The sequence below is a fragment of the Oncorhynchus keta genome, unplaced genomic scaffold, assembly GCF_023373465.1.
Source record: "Oncorhynchus keta strain PuntledgeMale-10-30-2019 unplaced genomic scaffold, Oket_V2 Un_contig_8036_pilon_pilon, whole genome shotgun sequence".
NCBI classification, from domain to species: Eukaryota; Metazoa; Chordata; class Actinopteri; order Salmoniformes; family Salmonidae; genus Oncorhynchus; species Oncorhynchus keta.
Window position 1 is genome coordinate 109,116 of NW_026289817.1, and position 25,019 is coordinate 134,134.

Below are 25,019 nucleotides of genomic sequence, written 5' to 3' on the forward strand. Positions count from 1 at the left end.
GACAGAGTGGCATGGGAGGTTTATTTCTTAGACTGGGTTAAGATGTCAATTTTGGGACACATCCTCAGTAGTGTGCCTTCGAATCAGTGGGTGTTTCGGCCTTTAATCACTAAACACCCTCATCAAAGCTAAAGGGTGATCAAGCCTTAGCTTGTGTCCCATGCCCAATTAAGATGTCCCACGGGACTATGCAAGGCAGGGGCGTCCTCTTCCCTGAGCCAGACCTACAGCTGACCGCATACCTCATATGCCCTCCTCAAGTTGGAGGGATCTGAATTGGGTTCTCAGGTGGGGGTGGGGGGTCATGAAGTTATAGCCCAGCAAGGGTCCTTCCGTTTGATCCAGATCCACTGGCTGCCTCTTTCAGCTGCTTGAGAAACTGCTCTGACGGTCTGCCGCAGAGCCTGTCCATGGATTCCAAGTTCTTTCAGCAACCTGATGGTGGAAGAAGCCACGAATCCTCTGCATCCCACTTCAACTGGCCAGACTTTTGCATTCCAGCCACGCTGAGTTGCGTCTGCTGCCAACTCTGTGTAACGCAGTTTCTTACGCTCGTAGGCCTCTTCAACAGAGTTTTCCCACGGGACTGTGAGCTCTATGATGTACACAGCCTTTCGTGAAGGGGACCAGAGTACCATGTCTGGCCTAAGGTTGGTAGAAGCAATCTCAGATGCAAAAATTAGTTGCTGGCCAATATCGACAAGCATCTTCCAGTCCCAGGCCATGGCTAGGTGTCCAGTTTCTGGCTTCGTAGGAGGATACTTGGGCCTTTTCTGTCCCTCCCGGATGAATGTTGTTGTTTTGACGGGATTGCTTGTTTTTGGAGGTAATGAATTGGTTGCACTCCTCTTGGTCTCAAGTGCTGCAGCCAGGCTCTTGAGGACCTGATTGTGCCTCCAGGTGTAGCGGCCTTGTGAGAGGCTGGTCTTGCAACCTGTCATTATATGCCTGAGAGTCGCTGGAGCTGGGCAGAGGGGGCAGGTCGAGTCCTCGCCATACCATTGATGTAGATTTTTTGGTGATGGAAGCACATCATAAACAGCTCTTATGATGAAGCTGATGTTGCTTGCCTCCATTTGCCAAAGCTCACTCCAGTTGATCTTACTCCTCTCCAGGCCTTCCCACCGCGTCCGTTGCCCTTGTTTAGCAAGAGAGACAGCCTTTGCACTTCTTGCAGTCTCCTCCTGTCTGCGCACCTCCTCGACCACCAGCTTCCTGCATTCAGATGTTGTTGCCTTATGGAACGTTGGTTTGCTTGCTGCCAGGCCAAAGCCTCCTCTTCCATGCTGGATATTCCCCACAATGTCTTGGTGTCTCAGGGCTGCTGTTGCTTGCTGCACAGCCTTGGATGATGTCTAGAGCTAACTTTCATCAAGGTTTTATATGGTCTATTGGTTTCTCTCTAAAGCTAACTTTCATCAAGGTTTTATATGGTCTATTGGGCTAACTTTTCAAGGTTTTATATGGTTTATTGGTTTCTCTCTTTTCATTGGCAGAATCCTTTTTCAGTGTTATGATATTCATAACATCCATATCCACCAGTCTATCTTCCTGTCAACTAACAGGGTAGCCTAGTGGTTAGGGCGTTGGACTAGTAACCAAAAGGTTGCAAGTTCAAATCCACGAGCTGACAAGGTACAAATCTGTCGTTCTGCCCCTGAACAGGCAGTTAACCCACTGTTCCTAGGCAGAGTCCCTGGGTTCGCCCAGGCTCTGTCGTAACCGGCCGCGACCGGGAGGTCCGTGGGGCGACGCACAATTGGCCTAGCGTCGCCTGGGTTAGGGACGGCTTGTTCGGTAGGGGTGTCCTTGTCTCATCGCGCACCAGCGACTCCTGTGGCGGGCTGGGCGCAGTGTACACTATCCAAGGTGGCCAGGTGCACGGTGTTTCCTCCGACACATTGGTGCGGCTGGCTTCCGGGTTGGATGTGCGCTGTGTAAAGAAGCAGTGCGGCTTGGTTGGGTTGTGTATCGGAGGACGCATGACTTTCAACCTTCGTCTCTCCCGAGCCCGTACGGGAGTTGTAGCGATGAGACAAGATAGTAGCTACTACAACAATGGGATACCACGAAATTGGGGAGAAAAAGGGGTAAAATTCAACAACAAAAAACACACAAAAAAATAAAAATAAATAAGAATTTGTTCTTAACTGACTTGCCTAGTAAAATAAAAAATAAAAAAATATCAGAACTCTGCTGGTTGTCCTGGTAACAGATACCAGTCTATCTTCCTGTTAACTAACAGAACTCTGCTGGTTGTCCTGGTAACAGATACCAGTGGGCAGATCTATAGTATTTGTTCAAACTACAGCACTTACTTTGATGAGTTAAATCTGATCCTTTCTTCTCTTCTCCTCCTCTCACAGTTCCACTCAGCCCCGTTGTTTTCCTGCAGTCCACCAGCAGCACAGACAACCTCTTCTTACCCAGCAGTAAGGTGCTACTGGGAGAGGCACGACACGGGGACTCCGGGAAGATGGAAGGGCTAGCGTTGTCCTGGTAACCATAAAGAGGGGACACAGACACATATCATTATGGATGCTGATGTCACAAAGTGTTTTACAGAAACCCAGCCCAGCCCTCAATAGAGCAAGCTGTATGGTAGACCAGCAAGCTGTATGGTAGACCAGACCAAGCTGTACCATCTTGTGTTCTGATCTGAGAGACTCTTCTCTGCCTCGTCAGCATCAGGATGTTGTTGAGGCTCCCCAGAGGATCCACGATAGTCATGTCTCTCTCCTGTGTGAACGAGGACATCAAACAGATGGTAAACTGATGACCATCTATTGCAATCATAGAGTCTTACAAGAGGCATGAATATGTCTAAAATGGCCACTTTCATCATGATTTCCTAAAATACTGTTTGTGATGCAAATGTAAAAGGGTCGTTCCACAAAATGGGTGGCTTTTGCGTCCCTTTGTTATTTTAAGTAGAAAATATGCACCAATATTGAATTTTAAAAGACTGTTATATTAGATGAGGTGCACTTCAATGTAGACCACATGGAGAATTCAATAAATCTAATTTAAAAGTCCCGAAAATATATGTACCAAATGCAGATTTTACATTTAACAATTTATAGAGTACAAAACTTATTCAAGTGTAGAACTTCAGTAGAATGCCCCTTTAAAACCCCACATTAGTTCAACAACTGCATAGTTTGTGCCCCTGTTTAAGACAGTACTCACTGGTGTTAATCTGATATTCTGTCTCCTCTTTCACTCTCAAAACGTTTTCTCCTTCACCTTTATTAAGATAGCATCCTCTTCCTCTCTAAAAACGTCTTCCTTTCACTTCACTTCTCTACTATAACAGCCTCCTCTTCTTTCACTGACAGCATCCTCTTCCTCTCTCAAACAGCCTCCTCTTCTTTCATTATTCTCTTCTTTCATTATAACACTATAACAGCCTCCTCTTCTTTCACTGTAACAGTCTCTCTTCTTTCACTGTAACAGCCTCCTCTTCTTTCACTGTAACAGCCTCCTCCTCTTCTTTCACTGCAACAGCCTCCTCTTCTTTCACTGTAACAGCAACAGCCTCCTCTGCTTTCACTGTAACACTTTCACTGTAACATCTTCTTTCACTGTAACACAGCCTCCTCTGCTTTCAGTCCTCAGACAATGTTCAGTTCTTTTTCCGTCCAGCAGACCACCTCTTCTTCAGCAGGGGAGGAGTAGTTTAGTGAACTCATGATCAGGGATGTTAGCTAGTTAGTTATCATTAGCGACTAGCCTCGTGCTAACCTCAGTATCAATCTTTAACACGTCAAATTTAACAAGAACATTAGGTTAAAGGTCATCAGATGATAAGTCAACAGAAATGCGTTTAAAACACTGAGATTAGCTAATGTACACAAACACGGTGTAAAGCGTCAATCTATCGGTTTTAGGTTGTCTAGCAAGCTACCGAGGTGGTTGAAAGAGTAGCCGTGTTGTTTTTCCTGAAGAAGGGTCCCGTCCAGTCCATAATACGTCACGCATGAAGCATCACCTGAAAGACGCAGATCGCCATCTGCTGACTGGAGTGGGTAACGCAGTTTGGAAAATAGTTACTACACTCTTGTATTGGAAAGAATGTCATAATAATTTAACAATAAGCTGATATATTTTCTCTTACAAATAATACTGTCCTGTACACAGACGTAGATGTTAATATGAATATGTGGATGATGAATAAATACTTCTATGAATAGGTAGTGTGTTAATAAACATTTTTTACATAAGGTTTAATCTTGATGTGACCATACTATTCCCTTAAAGCCACGCTCTATAAGATACAAATCGTCCTGTAAACAACAGAACAAATGCATCACATGCAAATAGCACTTGATTATCTGTAGTGCTTTACACTGGGTAGACAAAACATTAAGAACAGCTGCTCCTTCCATGACTTAGAAAGACTAGGTGAATCCAGACTAAAGCTACGATCCCTTATTGATGCCACAAGTTAAATCCACTTCAGTCAGTGTAGGTGAAGGGGGGAGTCAGGTTAAATAAGGAATTTTAAGCCGTGAGACATGAGACATGGACTGTGCATGTGTGCCATTTAGACAGCTAATGGGGAAGACAAAATATTTAAGTTACTTTGAACGGGGTATGGTAGTAGGTGCAAGGCGCCTCGGTTTGTGTCAAGAACTGCAACGCTGCTGGGTTTTTCAGCTCAACAGTTCCCATGTGTACCAAGAGTGGTCCACCATCCAAACAGTGGCGGTCAGTGCCGTTTAAGATGAGGGAGGACCATTTGTGTTTTCATGAGCATGGCCTTATTTCTACTACAGCATATTGGACGACTGTCATTCATATTCCATTCATGTAACACCGATACTACATAATACTAACATTTCCCCTATACCCATCATGAGGTAACAAATGAATGAAAGTTTAGAATGTGGGTTCACGCAGGTCGAGAGAAAATTTTGAGGTGACAAACAGTGACACATTCAATATCGCCTTGCACACTGTCGCCTGCATCTAGCTGAAATAGAGGTTCTATTGGACAAATTCACGTATGTTTATCCTACATTTACATTTACATTTAAGTCATTTAGCAGACGCTCTTATCCAGAGCGACTTACAAATTGGTGCATTCACCTTATGACATCCAGTGGAACAGCCACTTTACAATAGTGCATCTAAATCTTTTAAGGGGGGTGAGAAGGATTACTTTATCCTATCCTAGGTATTCCTTAAAGAGGTGGGGTTTCAGGTGTCTCCGGAAGGTGGTGATTGACTCCGCTGTCCTGGCAATCCTACAATCCTGGTTGTGTTCTGTTTAAAAAACGTTTGTCAACAGAATCGGCTGAATGAATACACCCCTGATCATGCATAAACACAGTTCACTTTCATTACAGACACGTTGTATACATTCTTGCATCAATCACCACCTTCCAGAGACACCTGAAATGGGATGGGAGAGGTTTAGGGTAACTGAAGGATAGGACTGGATGGTCTTCAGAGATAGATGGGAGAGGTTTAGGGTAACTGAAGGATATACATACAGTGCCTTTAGAAAGTATTACAAATGTATATGTATTTTTAAACAGAAATAACTTATTTACATAAGTATTCAGACCCTTTGCTATGAGAATCGAAATTGAGCTCAGGTGCATCTTGTTTCCATTGATCATCCTTGAGATGTTTCTACAACTTTATTGGAGTCCACTTGTGGTAAATTCAGTTGATTGGACATGATTTGGAAAGCCACACACCTGTCTATATAAGGTCCCACAGTTTACAGCGCAAGTCAGAGCAAAAACCAAGCCATGAAATGGAAGGAATTGTCCGTAGAGCGCCGGCACAGATATGGGGAAGGGAGACAACAACAAAAAATATGCCGCATTGAAGTTCCCAAAGAACACAGTGGCTTCCATCGTTCTTAAAAGGAAAAGTTTGGAACCACCAAGGCTCTTCCTAGAGCTGGCCGCCTGGCCAAACTGCACAATCAGGGGAGAAGGGCCTTGGTCTGGGAGGTTACCAAGAACCTGATGGTCACACTGACAGAGATATAGAGTTCCTCTGTGGAGATGGGAGACACCAACACTTGCCTAAATAGCCCATGTGCCACCATAGGAAGTGTTATGTGTTGTTCGCGATGAGCCTTGGTCAATTTAGCTCAGAGTATGTCACCCTATTCTATCTGTCACCTTCTTCAAATGTATTTATTTAACCTTTATTTAACCAGGTAGGCTAGTTGAGAACAAGTTCTCATTTACAACTGCGACCTGGCCAAGATAAAGCATAGCAGTGTGAACAGACAACACAGAGTTACACATGGAGTAAACAATTAACAAGTCAATAACACAGTAGAGAAAAAAGAGAGTCTATATACATACCTAATCCTGCCTAATAGGCAGGCCAATCCTGGAGGGAAGTATTGGCTGTAAGAAGTAAGAACATAACATCTGGTTATATTTAAATGACTTCTTATGACATTGCTTGCCAGACTGAACATTGTAATTCATATTTTTCAGTCTGCGTTACCCACTCCAGTCAGCAGATGGCGATATGAATTTTTCAGGTGATGCTTCTTGCGTGACGTATAATCTAGTGGACGGGACAGGAGGCTTCTTCAACGGCGACAAAAGGCTTCTGATTTAACCACGCTGTGCTTTGCTAGCAAACCTAAAACCGAAACATTGGAGGTCTTTAGACCAATCTTGTGTATATTACTCTTAGTGTTTTCAACATAATTCTGTTTACATATCTACTGGTTCATTTAAACGTAATTTGCTTGTTAAATTAGCAAATGTGTTACATTGATACTGCACTAGGCTAATCTCCCGGAGCATAAACTCACTAATCTCGACGGAGAAAGAAACTGGTGAAAGGAGGCAAAGCAGCTTGAAGAATGAATAAGGAGGCTATCACATTGAAACAAGAGGATGATATTACAGTGAAAGAGGAATATGGGAACGAGGTTGTCAAAGTGGAAAAAGAGGTAGAAGCTTTCAGAATCAAAAAGGAGGAAGATGCCGTAAAATTGAAAGAGGAGGAAGACCCTTTTGGAGTAAAAGAGGAGGATATCTCAATAAAAGAGGGAGACGTTTTGGGAGTGAAAAATGAGACTGAAGATCCGATTACCACCAGTGAGTACTGTCTTAAAAACGGGCACAAACTATGCAGTTGTTTTTAAAGGGGCATTATACTGAAGTTCTACACTTGAATATGTTGTTCAGTACTGTAGGAATTGTTTATTAAGGGGCAATCTGCCATTGGTACAAATATTATTGGAACTTCAAAAAAATCTCTATGTGGTCTATATTATTGAATTTTATTATAAAATAGTAAAGTACAGATTCCCCGGAAAGCTACATAAATAGTACTTTAAAGTATTTTTTACTTAAGTACTTTACACCACTGATCACAAACAATATAAAAAAAAGCATAATTAAAGTGGCTAATTTAGTCCCCTTTTAGATATGTATTCATCCCTCCTGTTAGACTCTCTGATTGCAATAGAAGTTGATAAGTTTACCATATTTTTGATGTTCTCATTCACACAGGAGACAGACATGACTATTGTGGATCCTCTGGGGAGCCTCAACAACATCCTGATGCTGACGAAGTAGAGAGGAGTCTCTCCAGATCAGAACACCAGATGGTACAGCTTGGTTTGGTCTAGCATACAGCTTGCTCTCAGGGTCTGGTCTGGGCTTCTGTAAAGCACTTTTTCAACAGTGACATCAGCATCCATAATGCTATGTGTCTGTGTCCCCTCTTTATGGTTACCAGGACAACGCTAGCCCCTCCTCCCTCCCGGAGTCCCCGTTTCGTACCTCTCCCGGTAGCACCTTACTGCTGGGTAGGAAGAGGTTGTCTGTGCTGCTGGTGGACTGCAGGAAAACAACAGGACTGAGTGGAACTGTGAGAGGAGGAGCAGAGAAGAAAGGATCAGATTTGACTCATCAAAGTAAGTGCTGTAGTTTAGTTTGTACAAATATAATAGATCTTCCCACTGGTATCTGTTACCAGGACAACCAGCAGAGTTCTGTTAGTTGACATGAAGATGGACTAGTATCTTTTACCAGTGGGGCTGTCCCCGACTAATAAAAATCTTGTTTGACTTAGCCACCTGTTCCTTTCACCAATCCATTGGTGCAAATGTTAAACATGTATTTCTATATATACACTACCGTTGAAGAGTTTGGGGTCACTTAGAAATGTCCTTGTTTTTGAAAGAAAATCATTTTTTTGGTCCATTAAAATAACATCGACAATCAAAGCCACAAATGCTGATGCCCCAGATACTCAACTAGTCTACAGGAGGCCAGTTTTATTGCTTCTTTCATCAGAACAACAGTTTTCAGCTGTGCTAACATAATTGCAAAAGCGTTTTCTAATGTTCGATTCGCATTTTAAAGTTATAAACTTGGATTAGCCAAACAACGTGCCATTGGAACACAGGACTGATGGTTGCTGATAATGGGCCTCTGTAGATAATAATGGGCCTCTATGTAGATAATAATGGGCCTCTATGTAGATAATAATGGGCCTCTGTAGATAATAATGGGCCTCTATGTAGATAATAATGGGCCTCTGTAGATAATAATGGGCCTCTGTAGATAATAATGGGCCTCTATGTAGATAATAATGGGCCTCTGTAGATAATAATGGGCCTCTATGTAGATAATAATGGGCCTCTGTAGATAATAATGGGCCTCTGTAGATAATAATGGGCCTCTGATAATAGATAATAATGATAATAATGGGCCTCTATGTAGATAATAATGGGCCTCTGTAGATAATATGTAGATAATCAGCCATTTAATCCGCTACATCATTAGCAATGTCTACACTGTATTTATGATAAATGTAATGTTATTTTAACTAACAAAAGGACATGTATATCCTAACAATCCGTGTTGTAAACAGCATTCTGCATGAATTACGACTCTTTCAACTTGCAACAAAACAATTTAATGAAATCAAATTTTGTCAGCAATCAAACATAGCTTAACACGGTCAAGTTCGGTTTCTGTGCAATCCTCAGACACTCTAGAAGGCAACCAAACATGTTTCCTAATTCTACATTACATATTGGCTATACAAGACCTGAATTAGCCCATGAAGGTTCTTGGACCAATGACCACCTATCGTTTTGAAACCTCGCTAGATAGCCAATGAGCTGGGATTTCCAGCAGTATGTGAATGCCGTTTGTAGGACAAACAGCCATCATGCTAGAGCTGTGCACAACAGAGTTCATTCTCTGGTGAAAGGAAACCAGATGCACGGTAGTTTACGTTTCACAGCAGTTCGTTCTCTTCTACAGACTTCTCAAGTCTGGAAAAAGTTAAACATGGTTACTAAGAGTGGAAAAGCTAAATCTCAGTCCAAGTATAATCATTTTGATGATATTATTGCAGAAATTGACCAGGAGAGTGACACAGAAGGAATGGATGAGGACTCTGTGAGTGACCAGAGTTTTGATTCCAGTGCGGAAGAAATGTTTTTGGAAGGAAAAGATCCACTTTTTGATCAGTAAGTAAAACAAGTTTTTACTTCTCATGCTAATGCAGTTGTTTAAATGGTTGCATATTTATTTATATATACACACACACACAGTCAAAGTTTACATACACTTAGTTTGGAGTCCTTAAAACTTGTTTTTCAACCACTCCACAAATGTCTTGTTAACCTCTCTGGTACAAGTGCGTCCCACCTCGACAACAGCCAGTGAAATTGCAGGGCGCCAGATTAAAAACAACAGAAATCCCATAATTAAAATTCCTCAAACATACAAGTATTATACACCATTTTAAAGATAAACTTGTTGTAAATCCAGCCATATTGTCCTGTTTCAAATAGGCTTTACGGCGAAAGCACACCAAACAGTTGTTAGGGCAGCCCCTAGCCACAGAAAACCATATTGCCATTTTCCAACCAAGGAGAGGTGCCACAAAAGTCAGAAATAGCGATTTTAAAATGAATCACTTTCCTCTGATCATCTGGTGGCACTCCCAGGTCTCCATGAAGTACAATAAAAGTTTGTAGAAACATGTCAAACTGTAGTACGATCTAAAATAAGAACGCGCGACAACGAGGTTCTAGCTCCAGCCTGTTTATTAACCTAACCCTCGCATGTCCTACATAGGTACGGATACCCCCAAGGGACATCCTACTACATCTTCCCCTCTCCCATGAACAAGAACTCAACATGCATAACCACTGACGCATAACTGAAATGCAATTTGGAAACCAGTATTATTCTCTAACATGCTAATTCCCATCCTGAAACCGTATGAAAGCATTAAATCACACAGTATGAACATTAACTTAGGTACAGTCTCTTTTTGCTGGGTATGTTCCCCAGCAGTATGTTTTCTCCACGTAACATAGTCTTTCAGCCACTCTGGTGGCTTCACATCCCTTTCTGGCTTGTGGCTCTGTGAGCATTCTCTCCCCTTCACCCTCTTTGTGCATTTTCTGGAGCCTCAGTCTGTGTGGCTGGTAGATCTGGAAGAGGTCTGGGGTGCGTTTTTCATCCAAAAATTAAAACAGCACCCCCTATATCGAAGAAGTTAAGAGGTTAACCTCTTTAGGCTATGTGGGACGTTAGCGTCCCGCATAGGCTAACATCTGGTGAAATAGCATAGCGCAAAGATACTAAATGCACAATTCGTAATATTAAACGTTCTTGTAAATACATGTATCTAACATCTAAAATCTTTACTTCCTCTTAATCCAACCACAGTGTCAGATTTTTAAAATGCTTTTGTCTAAAGCAATCTTACGATAATCTGACGACAGCGCGCCACACACACAAGTATTACTAGCATTTTCCAACCAAGCATTAGCGCCACAAAAAGCCAGAAATAGCACTAAAATAATCAATTACCTTTGAAGATCTTCTTCTTTTGGCAATACAAAAGGTCCAATCTTCACAATAAATGGTTTTGTTCGATTTAAATCCATTTTTATAGCATAAAACGACATATTTTGTAAAAGGCTTGTGTCATGAATTCCGTATCCTTCAACTTTCAACGATACATTCGATGCAATTAGTCACAGCGTTGACGTTTATCTAGTCATGGTTGGTTTCATTGAAATCCTCTGTTTGTTAGTAACACAACCATACTTGATTATTCTTGTTACGGGCGTACTGATTTGAACACAGCAAACAATGACCTCATTGCGCGCCAATGATATCACCAGTGCTTCTTTGAATGACTGTGGGTAGAAATAATCACCACTTGAAACCTCGTTGGTAGACAGCCAATGGGCTGAGGTAAATGGAATTATCTATTGTTTATATCCAGGAAGACTCTTGAATGAAATTTGAGCGTAACGCAGCGATTCGCCATTGGAATTTCCACCAGAAGGAGCCATTTTCTTTGCGTGAGTCAAGATCATTTTTGATCATGGAACGGAACAGAACCTCACCTGAGTGATTTACGTTCCCTACTCTAATATAATCTGTGTTTCTGTGTCTTTATTTCACAGTCCCTCCGATTCTGATTGGGAGCCCCCACTGCCAAGGTGCCCATCCCCGACAGGAGCTGGATCATCTAGCCGGACCCCTGCTGTCTCCGGCTCCACACCTACCCCCGCCCTGCCAGGTGGGAAGTCTGTGACAAAGAAGTGGAGGTGGGGAAGAGCTAAACCTGCAATCAGAGAGGAGGAGGGTCGTTGGCACTCTGTGCTGGAGGAGGATGTGTTGCCTACACCTCCAGTATTCAGACCGAAGAGGCCATCAGGACCTCAGCTGGACATGACCTCTAAGTACAGCCCCATGCAACTTTTTCAGCTGTTTTTCACCTCGGCAGTTGTTGATTCCTTGGTGTCGAACACAAATAAGTATGGTGCTAAGAAGCAGGCAGGCAAGAAAGAGGGATGGAAGCCCATTTCCAGTTCAGATCTTTTTTGTTTCATGTCAATGGTCATGTACATGGGTCTTGTGAAGCTAAAAACCCTGAAAGACTACTGGAAAACTGCTCCCTCTATCAACTGCCTTTCCCATCCACTGTCATATCATGCAAAAGGTTTCTGACAATCTTACAGGCGCTTCATATCAGTGACCCAGAAGTTGATGAGGACAATGAGAAGATGAGAGGCACAGCAAGGTTTGATAGGCTGTGCAAAATAAAACCTCTCTACACCAGCATCGTTGAGGCTTGCAAAACCTATTTTCAGCCTGCCCAGAACATTTCCATCGATGAGAGGATGGTAGCTTCAAAAGCCAGAATTGGCCTAAAACCCTACATGCGTAACAAACCAACTAAATGGGGTTACAAACTGTTTGTTTTGGCTGATTCTGCGTGTGCATACACGTGCAATTTTTTTGTTTATGAGGGGAAGAGCAGTTGTGCGACCGGTAAGGGACTTAGCTATGACTCCGTTATGCAGTTATTAGATTTGCAGCTGCTAGGGAAGGGCTACAAACTGTTTGTGGATAACTTCTACACAAGCCGTACCCTGTTCACAGACCTGTTGAAGCGGGATGTGTGGGCTTGTGGCACCATTCGGACCAACAGAGTGGGCTTCCCGAAAACCAGGGTGAATGACATGCCTAAGCGGGCTGAGCGGGGACCATGAGATGGATCCGTGAAGATGGCCTGCTGTTTGTGAAGTGGATGGACACCAGAGAGGTGGCGATGTGCTCCACTATCCACAAGTCCTTCAGTGGTGATCACGTCGTCAGGCGTGTGAAGGATGCTACTGGGGCATGGACCACAAAAAATGTCCCCATTCCTGCAGCCATCAAGGACTACAACCAGAGCATGGGAGGTGTGGACCAGTCAGATGCGCTGATAGGATACTACAATGTTCTCCACAAGACAATGAAATGGTACAAGACATTTTTCTATCATTTCATTGACATTGCTGTGGTGAATGCCTTCATCCTCCAGAAGGAAATGGCTAAGAGCTGTGGACAGCCCCCCATCTCACAGCTAGTCTTCAGAGAGCTGCTCATCCAGGAGCTTGCTAGCTACAGCAAGTCCACTGTAGCACCTTCTGTCCCCTCTGCTCCAACTAGTAGTGTTCACCTGCCCAGATTCATCTCTGCAGACATGAATGTGCCTCAGGGCAAAAAGGGCACAGTAGGGAGACGTCGTTGTGTTCTGTGTCACAGGAAATGCCCCATCACCTGCACCAGCTGTTCAGTAACCCTCTGCTTTACAGCAGAAAGAGACTGCTATTGGGCATGGCATCAGAAGAACAATATTGTGTAGAGGACTGAGGGTCTTCACAATATTGTACATTATACATTGAATGTGCGTAAATAGTTACCCTTGTTATTTTACATTTTTTTAAATGTTCATTTTTTTTTGGGGGTGGTGGTGGTATGTTAGAATGGCATTTGAGTGTTTTGTATATAGTAATTTGATTAAATGTATCACTGTACCAATTCGGCCACTTGGGTACATTTGGGCAACTTGTGTGGGACACCTGGGTGACTACATGCTCAATGTCATGTAGCTCACTCATTCCTGAAGATCTTTCTGAAACTGTTTTCAAATACTGTTGCCATCTTATGTTCTCCATTCAAACCCCAGAATCCCATCTGTATGTCTGGATGTTCTTGTTTCAGTTGAAAGATGATGCAGCAACAATAAAAACAGAACGTATGTTTATTTCCTTGTATTTTCTTCTACCAGATCTATGGTGTTATATTCTCCTGCATTCAATTCACATTTACACAAACTTCAGAGTGTTTTCTTTCAAATGGTACCAAGACTATGCATATCCTTGCTTCTGGGCCAGAGCTACAGGCCGTTAGATTAGGGTATGTCTTCAGGTGGAAATTGCACAAAGTAACCCGAAGAGCTTTTTAATAAGGTACGGTAGGTTGAAAGGTTGGTCAGTTGTTTGATCGGTCAGTTGGTTGGTAGGGTCTGGCAGCTGACAGACAGAGAAGATGCATAATAAAGGTGTGGTAAAGGAGAGACTGAGTAAGAAAGTAACCATAGCAACAGAGGACATGGTGTCAGCAGCAGCTCTCTACAAAACCTCAAATGTTGCATCACTTGCGGTGGGCCTCAGAGAGACACATCTAGATGGCCTCAAATCTTCCCTTGGACAGATGTAAATGAGCTGTTGGCTAAATCTGGTGCTACGCATCACTTCTCACTTCTGAGACCATTGAAATCAGTAGACATGAAAATTACCAGCACTCTGACTCTGTCCTGCACCAGGAGAGTCTAATGGAGGAGAATCTAGAGAGAGAAAGATTTTTCCATTGCATGAACAGTTACAATTGATTTCCTCCAGCATTTAATCTCACAGCACATTAGTTGTAATGTCTGAGATGAGAGATTCATCATACCTGCTCTTGACGAAGAGTGACCACTGATATCTCCAGATGTCAGGATGTTGTAGAGACGTTTGTGAGGGTTGTGGAGGTGTTTGGGGATGTTGTGAGGGTTGTGGAGGTGTTTGGAGATGTTGTAGAGAGGTTTGGGAGGGTTGTGAATGTGTTTGCTGGGGATGTTGTAGAGAGCGTTGTGAAGGTGTTTGTTGGGGATGTTGTAGAGGTTTGGGAGGGTTGTGAAGGTGTTTGTTGGGGATGTTGTAGAGAGCGTTGTGAAGGTGTTTGCTGGGGATGTTGTAGAGGTTTGGGAGGGTTGTGAAGGTGTTTGTTGGGGATGTTGTAGAGAGGTTTGGGAGGGTTGTGAAAGTGTTTGTTGGGGATGTTGTAGAGAGCGTTGTGAAGGTGTTTGTTGGGGATGTTGTAGAGAGGTTTGGGAGGGTTGTGAAGGTGTTTGTTGGGGATGTTGTAGAGAGGTTTGGGAGGGTTGTGAAGGTGTTTGTTGGGGATGTTGTAGAGGTTTGGGAGGGTTGTGAAGGTGTTTGTTGGGGATGTTGTAGAGAGGTTTGGGAGGGTTGTGAAGGTGTTTGTTGGGGATGTTGTAGAGAGGTTTGGGAGGGTTGTGAAGGTGTTTGTTGGGGATGTTGTAGAGAGGTTTGGGAGGTGTTTGTTGGGGGTTGTGAAGGTGTTTGTTGGGGATGTTGTAGAGAGGTTTGGGAGGGTTGTGAAGGTGTTTGTTGGGGATGTTGTAGAGGTTTGGGAGGGTTGTGAAGGTGTTTGTTGGGGATGTTGTAGAGAGGTTTGGGAGGGTTGTGAAGGTGTTTGTTGGGGATGTTGTAGAGAGGTTTGGGAGGGTTGTGAAGGTGTGTTCTCTATGTTGATCATTGGAACTCATTTGAAGGTAACCTATACACACATATGGAAGTATGGAGGGGTAGTTTTGTTGGGGAAAAATAAGGGGTTAAATATATGTAAAACAATATAAAATATTACCTGAGCTTTCTTATATCGCCTAGATATAGGACAGACACTTCAAAACCTTATTACTTAAAACAAATATATATGTATTTTTTCCAGTTATCAAAACCGTATTACTTAAAACAAATATATATGTATTTTTTCCAATAAATCTGTTTTTCAATGCATTTCTATGGGCAATATTAGTAAAGCCCAAATTCAATATTTGATTTAAATATATCTATATACATATATATTCAGTACCAGTCAAAAGTTTGGACACACCTACTCATTGCAGGGTTTTTCTTTATGTTAACTTTTTTTCTACATTGCCAAGAGTGTTGCAAAGCTGTCATCAAGGCAAAGGGTGGCTACTTTGAAGACTCTCAAACATAAAATATATTTAGATTTGTTTAACACTTGTTTGGTTACTACATGATTCTATATATGTTATTTCATAGTTTTGATGTCTTCACTATTATTCTACAAAGCAGAAAAAAGTAAAAATAATGAAAATCTCTGGAATGAGTAGGTGTGTCCAAACTTTTGACTGGTACTGTATATATATATATATATAATTAAATGAATAAAATATTGAATTTGGGCTTTACTAATATTGCCCATAGAAATGCATTGAAAACACGTTTTTAACTGGATTTTTCTTTTTTTTAAAGGACTAAGGTTTTGAAGTGTCCAAACTTTTGACTGGTATTATATATATTTATATTTATACCTAAAGGGGTCCTAGAATTACAAATCAAACAGCTAAATAATCCACAGTCTGGCCATCTTAAAACAATTCCAACCAATAAAATACAGCTACATTTGGAGAGGACAGCATTCGGAAATCCAGATTTTGTTACGTTACAGCCTTATTCTAAAATGTATTAAATGAAGTTTTTCCTTCATCACCACCTTTACCATCTCTACCATTAAGGCCAGACTGGCAGAGTGCTGCAGAGGTGGTTGTCCTTCTGGAAGGTTCTCCCATCTTCACAGAGATGTCCAGCCTTTCAAAGCACTTCATGGCTACATACGTGAGTGACATGGGTCGGTAGTCATTTAGGTAGGTTACCTTGGTGTTCTTGGGCACAGGGACTATGGTGGTCTGCTTGAAACATGTTGGTATTACAGACAGGGAGAGGTTGAACATGTCAGTGAAGACAGTTGCCAGTTGGTCAGCGCATGCTCTGAGTACACGTCCTGGTAATCCGTCTGGCCGTGTGTTAGCGAGCTGTGTTAGCGAGCTGTGTTAGCTGTGTTAGGGCTAAGCTGTGCAGCTAACTGCCTAACTTATCAACAACCTATTGTGTGTATTGAACATTCATATTGGACAGTTTTACCTATAGAGTAGCACCACCACCCATCCTCTTGAAGTCAAAGCCACAGTGTATTGTTGCTATAGGAGTTTTTGATTAATAATCCTATTCATTTCAAGCCCCACTAAGATGTCACCATACTATTATTTTAAAGCCCCACTATGTAAGACATACATCATCAGAGTGGGCCTCCCATTTAAATGTCAACAATGGAGCAAATGCATCACATGTGAACATCACTTGATTATCAGAGGGGTGTATTATGACATCAGATAGAACTACTCAGACATTCCAAATATCACTTGATTATCAGAGGGGTGTATTATGACATCAGATAGAACTACTCAGACATTCCAAATATCACTTGATTATCAGAGGGTGTATTATGACATCAGATAGAACTACTCAGACATTCCAAATAACACTTGGTTATCAGAGGGTGTATTATGACATCAGATAGAACTACTCAGACATTCCAAATATCACTTGAGGTTATCAGGGGAAACAGGATATGACATCAGATAGAACTACTCAACATTCCAAATACATTGGTTATCGTTTGACATGGTGTTGTTTTTGACATCAGTAAAACTGTTGTAACAAGATAATGGTTATCAGGCATTAATCCTTTATGCGCAAATATGGATTTTATAACGATTAATATCTTAGTTAACTTGGAGTGTATTATGATATATTGTGTGGTCCTCCAAATATGACTTGGGAAATCATGCAGTTTATTATGGCTACAGATTAAATAAATGATGAACTTCACAGGGTGGTGAAATGACATGTGATGAACTTGATGCTCCATTCCAAAATTTTGAGGTCTTCTTCTTGACATGATGATGATTGATGCTTGGCTGCCATTTGACATATTCCATTTATTATAATTCATCCATCATGAGGTGGATATTGATCCAACCATTTCAAAGTAATGACTGGGCTGATGGAAACAGGATATGCATCTACACTTTTATAAATGAAGACAGACGATTTGTTATTTCGTTTGACATGGTGTTTTTTTTGTGTCAGTAAAAATGTTGTAACAAGAAATGGCGGCATTAATCCTTTATAACAAATATGGATTTTATAACGATCATATCTTAGTTAAGCAATTGGAGTCCATTGATGATATATTGTTGGTCCATTCCCACTACGACTTGGGAACCATGCAAAAGTTTATTAGGCTACAGATTAAATAAATGATGAACTTCAAAACAGGGTGGTGAAACAACATTGATGAGCTTGATGTTCATTTCCATTTTATACATTTTGAGGGTCTTATTCTTGACATGATGATTGATGCTTGGTTGCCATTTGACAAATAAAATAATATCTCTCTCATCCATAATAATCTCATCATGTAGGTAGCCTACCAACACTGTATCTTTGAGCTGCTGGCTACAGTGCACGGGACAAGAGGACTTTTGCTATATAACTCAATCTTTTTCAAAACCATCAGTAGAGTTGAAAATGCAATGAAAACCCATTGAACTTGCATTTTTCATTCAGTACATGGGAATTCAATAGCAAAACATTTTTTCCGTGCACTACTTCATCACGCAAAGTCTTTTATCTGCAATAAACCTGTTTGTTGCAAACATTTCCGGTTGGAAAATGTGTATATTGTTTCATGCAGATTTGAGAATATCCACTTGTAAATCTGTCGCAAATTGCACAGAAATTTAGCTACTAAGGTGGATATTGATCCAACACCTGCTGCATATTCAAATCGTCCCACTGGGCACAGACATCAGTTCAACATCTAGTTTCTATTTACATTTCTTTGATTCGTCAACTAAAGTGAATTCAACATGAAATCAACACAAAATGTCACCAGTCACTGGTTACCAGTTGTGTTAAAATTAATAAAAAATACCTTTTGTAGATGGATTTTACGAATCCAATCCGTTTTCCATGGATTTGTTTTGTTCAAATCAAATCAAATGTTATTGGTCACATACACATGGTTAGCAGATGTTATTGGTCACAACATCACATGGGATTTGTTTTGGTCAAATCAAATCAAATGTTAGCAGATGTTATTGGTCACATACACATGGTTAGCAGATGTTATGGTCACATACACATGGTTAGCAGATGTTATTGGTCACATACACATGGTTAGCAGATGTTATTGGTCACATACACATGGTTAGCAGATGTTATTGGTCACATACACATGGTTAGCAGATGTTATTGGTCACATACACATGGTTAGCAGATGTTATTGGTCACATACACATGGTTAGCAGATGTTATTGGTCACATACACATGGTTATCAGATGTTATTGTGAGTGTAGTGAAATGCTTATGCTTCTAGATCCGACAGTGCAGCAGTATCTAACAGATAATATCTAACAAATTCCACAACTAATCCAGTAAAGGAATGGGAAATATAGAAGTATATAACATGGATGAGCAAACACAGCAGCTAAGATGCAATACACAGTGAAGAATAGATAGTGAAGGATACAGTATTTACAGTTGAAGCTAAAGATTACATACACTTAGGTTGGAGTCATTAAAACTCATTTTTCAACAACTCCACAAATGTCTTGTTAACAAACTATAGTTTTGGCAAGTCGGTTAGGACATCTGTGTTAATGGGACAAGTCATTTTTCCAACAATTGTTTACAGACAGATTATTTCACAATCCCAGTGGGTTAGAAGTTTACATACGCTAAGTTGACTGTGCCTTTAAACAGCCTTGGAAAATTCCAGAAAATTATGTCTATAGCTTCTGATAGGCTAATTGACATCATTTGAGTCAATTGGAAGAGCACTTGTGTATGTATTTCAAGACCTACCTTGAAACTCAGTGCCTCTTTACTTGATATCATGGGAAAATAAATACAAATCTGCCAAGATCTCAGAAAAAAATGGTAGACCTCCACAAGTCTGGTTCATCCTTGGGAGCGATTTCCAAACGCCTGAAGGCGTCCTCTGGTCTGATGAAACAAAAATAGAACTGTTTGGCCATAATGACCATCGTTATGTTCGGAGGAAAAAGGGGGATGCTTGCAAGCCGAAGAACACCATCCCAACCGTGAAGCACACAGGTGGCAGCATCATGTTGTGGGGGTGCTTCGCAGCAGGAAGGACTGGGGCACTTCACAAAATAGATGGCATCATGGGGGAGGAAAATTATGTGAATATATTGAAGCAACATCTCAAGACATCAGTTAAAGCTTGGTCGCAAATGGGTCTTCCAAATGGACAATGACACCAAGCATACTTCCAAAGTTGTGGCAAAATGGCTTAAGGACAACAAAGTCAAGGTATTGGAGTGGGCATCACAACGCCCTGACCTTAATGCTATAGAAAACAGATCATTTTTACCCTTTTAAAAATAGTTATAGGGGGAGGTCTCGGGGATGTCTGTCTTTGAAAGGGTCATTGTAATATTTAAGATGTCCCCTTTACTGATGACCTAAACCTACAAGTCAAGGGGTCTGAATACTTTCCAGAGAAACTGTAAGTGATTGAGGACAGAGCATCATTGCTATATTCTAATTACAATCATTGACCCATAAGGGAACACATGACCAAAGCAATGCGTGACCCATGCAGAATTAAAACTATATTCATCTTCATGAGAAATATAATCTAATAAACAAATGTTTGCATAACCAAAGACATGAAAACGGGTGGGAACATTGTATTTAGCTAGGATTTCATAAGGCCAGGAATGTCATTGAGAATAACAATAGACAATAGTTAATGTTGCTAGTTTAGGGATGAAGATTGATGAACCTTCTATGTTAAGCATGTTTTTTAATTTGACGTGGAAACAATGTTTATTCAACCAGTGGGAGGCTTGTAAAATACCACAGGAAAGTGGAATGAGGAACTCTTCATTGAGACAATCATGAAACAGCAATCTGTGGGTGAGTTGTAGTGGATATTGTAATATAAGGATCTGCTGGAGTCCAAGTCAAACCAAGATTCTTCATTTCTGAGAACAACAGAGTTTGTTATTTTACTATGATCCCCATTAGCTGTTGCAAAAGCAGCAGCTACCCCTCCTGCGGTCAACACAAAACATGACACAATTGTCACGTCTCTCGTCGGAAGGCATGGACCAAAGCGCAGCGTGGTAAGTGTTCATGATTTTTATTTAATCAAAAAACATTCGAACAAAATAACAAAGAGAAGAACGAACAGTTCTGTAAGACACATCAACTATACAGAAAACAACTACCCAAAAACACAGGTGGAAAAAGGCTGCCTAAGTATGATTCCCAATTAGAGACAACGATAGACAGCCTCCGATTGGGAACCACACTCCGCCAAAAACAAAGAAATAGAAAACATAGAAATAAAGAAACTGGAATTCCCACCCGAGTCACACCCTGGCCTAACCAAAATAGAGAATAATAAGCCTCTCTATGGCGTGACAATAATACAGAACATCAATAGACAAGAACAGAACTACATACATTTTGTAAAAGGCACACGTAGCCTCCATATCAATGCATATACACAAACCACCTCGGTCAAATAGGGGAGAGGTGTTGCTTTATCTGTTTTTTGAAACCAGGTTTGCTGTTTATTTGAGCAATATGAGATGGAAGGAAGTTCCATGCAATAAGGGCCCTATATAATACTGTACGCTTTCTTTAATTTGTTCTGGAATCTTGTGAACTGTGAAAAGACCCCCAGTGGCATGTCTGGTGGGATAAGTGTGTGTGTCAGAGATGTGTGTAATTTGACTTGTAAGAACTTTGATGATATCTGTACATTATAGGAACACCTGTGATGACAAAAGTACAATGATTCATGTTTTGCTTTAGCTTGAGATAAAGAATCAGTGGTAGACACCTTGCAAGTGCATGAAAAGGTCAACTGTACAAAATCAGATGTCTGTGTGTTGAAACTATATTTTAGGTAACAGATGGATAAAGGGAACTAAGAGTTCCTGTTGATACTATGTTCCAGTCCTACTTCCAGTCTGACATGATAGCAATAAGGGGAAGAGTCATTAGGAAACTAACTGCCAATAACGCAATAAGCTGAACCCCGCCTTGCAGAGACATCTTTGTATTAGCAACTATTAATAATGAGCTTATATGGTATTAAAGTTAAGGGACATCAGCCTGGGCGGGGTGATCCTCAGTAGGGGATAAAAAGGGAAAACACCATCTTTTGAACTGAGTGTCTTGCTTGCAAATTGCTGTAAGTGTAAACTCTGGGTTGCAAATCCTTATTAAACAAACTAACCTCTGATCAAAGAAGTTTTCCTGTGGTCTCTTCTGTGCACATAGGGCAGAATTCCCTTTTCAACACATTCAACACACATGTTTCTTATAAAAAGAAGTGATACAGTCAGTCTCTCCTCAACTCTTAGCCAAAAGAGACTAGCATGTATAGTATTTATATCAGCCTTCTGATTCCAAAGACAGAAAACAACTACCCACAAAACCCTATCGGCCAAAAACCCGTTCCAAAAACAAAGAAATACAAAAACACAGAAAAAGGAACATAGAATGCCCACCCTAGTCACACCCTGGCCAAACCAAAATAGAGAATAAAAGCTTCTCTATGGCCAGGGCGTGACAGCCGCTCTGTTCTTTTCTGGGCCAGCTGCAGCTTTACTAGGTATTTCCTTGCAGCACTGGACCACAAGACTGGACAATAATCAAGATTAGACAAAACTAGAGCCTGCAGAACTTGCTTTGTGGAGAGTAGTGTCAAAAAAGCAGAGCATTTATTTATTATGGCTAGACCTCTCCTCATCTTTACAACCATTGAATCTATATGTTTTGACCATGACAGTTTACAATCTAAGGTAATGCCAAGTAATTTAGTCTCCTCAACTTGTTCAACAGCCACACAATTCATTACCAGATTCAGCTGAGGTCTAGAACTTAAGGAATGATTTGTACCAAATACAATGCTCTTAGTTTTAGAGATGTTCAGGACCAGTTTATTACTGGCCACGCATTCCAAAACAGACTGCAACTCTTTGTTAAGGGTTTCAGTGACTTCATTAGCTGTGGTTGCTGGTGCTTATATAGTTGAATCATCAGCATACATGGACACACATGCTTTGTTTAATGCCAGTGGCAGGCCATTGGTAAAAATAGAAAAGAGTAGAGGGCCTAGAGAGCTGCCCTGCAGTACATCACACTTTATATGTTTGACATTAGAGAAGCTTCCATTAAAAACCCTCTGAGTTCTATCAGATAGATAGCTCTGAATCCACATTATGGCAGAGGTTGAAAAGCCATAGCAAACACTCTTAAACATGTTGAAATCTTAGAGCTCCCCAATATTCTTGTGTATTCTCCTAATCTCCAGGTTGAAACACTTTGCCACAACTGGGAGCAGTTTTAAGGCTTCTCATCCCTGTGTGTATTCTCTCATGTCAGTTTCCCTAAGGTTAAAACACTTGCTTAACAGGTACATGTTTAGCATTGGAAGAAGCAATTTCACTGGGAGCAGTGGTAAACACATCAGGCAACAATTAAGACTCCCCTGAGCACTGTGTATTTCTCATGATGTTTCAGGTCAATGAGATGGTTCAATATACATGGGAGCAGTGGTAAGGCTTCTCCCTGTTGTGAATTATTTTGTGTATTCTCTCATGCCGTTTCAGGTTCCATAAATGGTTAAAACACTTTCCACACTGGGAGCAGTGGTAAGGCTTCTTCCCTGTGTGTATTCTCTCATTTGTTCTCATGGTTAAGGCTCCCTAACTGGTTAAAACACTTTCCACACTGGGAGCAGTGGTAAGGCTTCTCCTCTGTGTGTATTCTCTCATGCCGTTTCAGGTTCCCTAACTGGTTAAAACACTTTCCACACTGGGAGCAGTGGTAAGGCTTCTCCCCTGTGTGTATTCTCTCATGCTGTTTCAGGTTTAACTGGTTGAAACTCTTTCCACACTGGGAGCAGTGGTAAGGCTTCTCCCTGTGTATTCTCTCATGCTGTTTCAGGTTAAATAACTGGTTAAAACACTTTCCACACTGGGAGCAGTGGTAAGGCTTCTCCCATGTGTGTATTCTCTCATGTCGTTTCAGGTTAACTAACTGGTTAAAACACTTTCCACACTGGGAGCAGTGAAAAGGCTTCTCCCCTGTGTGTATTCTCTCATGCTTTTTCAGGTTCCCTGACAGATTAAAACGTTCCACACTGGGAGCAGTGGTAAGGCTTCTCCCTCTGTGTGTATTTTCTCATGTCGTTTCAGTTCCACTGACTGGTTGAAACACTTTCCACACTGGCAGCAGTGGTAAGGCTTCTCTGTGTGTATTCTCTCATGCCTTTTCAGGTTCCCTAGCTGGTTAAAACACTTGCCACACTGGGAGCAGTGGTAAGGCTTCTCCCCTGTGTGTATTCTCTCATGTAGTTTCAGGTTCCCTAACTGGTTAAAACACTTGCCACACTGGGAGCAGTGATAAGGCTTCTCCCCTGTGTGTATTTTTTCATGTTGTTTCAGGTCCAATAACAGGTTACAACCCTTTCCACAGTAGGAGTACTGGTGTCGTCTTGCGGGTTTGGACGTCCCTGGCTCTGGTTCCACTGAGTCTGGTCTTTCTCCTGCCAAAGACAGTTTATTTTTTTAATAGATACACGAATGATACACCTTTTCCAAATGTTACATTTCAGCATTATTCTAAAATTGATTAAATTGTTTTTCCCCCTCGCCAATCTAAACTCAGCAAACAAAGAAACGTCCTCTCACTGTCAACTGCGTTTACTTTCAGCAAACTTAAGATGTGTAAATATTTGTTGGAACATAACAAGATTCCAAACTGAACAAGTTCCACAGACATGTGACGAACTGAAATGGAATAATGTGTCCCTGAACAAAGGGGGGGGGGTTAAGTACTACAGTGCATCTACTCATGAACTGCACCAGATTTGACAGTAGTTGCAGTGAGATGCTACCCCACTCTTCCACCAAGGCACCTGCAAGTTCCCGGACATTTCTGGGGAGAATGGGCCTAGCCCTCACCCTCCGATCCAACAGGTCCCAGACGTGCTCAATGGGATTGCGATCCGGGCTCTTCGCTGGCTATAGCAGAACACTGACATTCCGGTCTTGCAGGAAATCATGCACAGAATGAGCACTATGACTGGTGGCATTGTCATGCTGGAGGGCCATGTCAGGATGAGCCTACAGGAAGGGTACCACATGAGGGAGGACGATGTCTTCCCTGTAATGCACAGCTTGGAGATTGCCTGCAATGACAACAAGCTCATTCTGATGATGCTGTGACACACCGCACCAGACCACGACGGCCCCTCCACCTCCAAATCGATCCCGCTCCAGAGGACAGGCTTCGGTGTAATGCTCATTCCTTCGACGATAAACGCGAATGCGACCATCACCCCTGGAGACAAAACCGCAACTTGTCAGTGAAGACCACTTTTGCCAGTCCTGTCTGTTCAGTCCTGTCCAGTGACGGTGGGTTTGTGCCCAGAGACGTTGTTGCCAGTGATGTCTAGTGAGGACCTGCCTTACAATAGGCATACAAGCCCTCAGCCTATTG

At 41.6% G+C, this 25,019-nt stretch overlaps 2 protein-coding genes and 1 long non-coding RNA gene across 5 annotated transcripts in view; 2 read left to right on the top strand and 1 right to left on the bottom strand.

The window, feature by feature from the left end:
- The window catches only part of LOC127926661 (uncharacterized), a 43,702-nt gene extending 31,217 nt beyond the window's left edge, over positions 1-12,485 (top strand). Inside the window, exons 1-5 of one of the 3 annotated variants that reach the window (XM_052512151.1) lie at positions 6,556-7,085; positions 7,503-7,600; positions 7,732-7,909; positions 9,364-9,478; positions 11,441-12,485. In XM_052512151.1, the coding sequence (XP_052368111.1) occupies positions 6,848-7,085; positions 7,503-7,600; positions 7,732-7,909; positions 9,364-9,478; positions 11,441-11,987 (1,176 nt within the window). In that variant the 5' untranslated portion in view covers positions 6,556-6,847 and the 3' untranslated portion in view covers positions 11,988-12,485. Of the gene's footprint in view, positions 1-6,555; positions 7,086-7,502; positions 7,601-7,731; positions 7,910-9,363; positions 9,479-11,440 lie in introns of those variants that run through there. The other 2 variants (XM_052512153.1, XM_052512152.1) reach the window with 2 other exon arrangements.
- LOC127926657 (zinc finger protein 883-like) overlaps positions 1-25,019 on the bottom strand; it is a 61,881-nt gene that overhangs the window by 3,916 nt on the left and 32,946 nt on the right. The window lies entirely within an intron of this gene.
- Positions 14,643-15,112, top strand: LOC127926665 (uncharacterized). Its single transcript, XR_008124798.1, has 3 exons — positions 14,643-14,722; positions 14,766-14,900; positions 15,001-15,112. It is a non-coding gene; the product is annotated as an uncharacterized LOC127926665 (long non-coding RNA).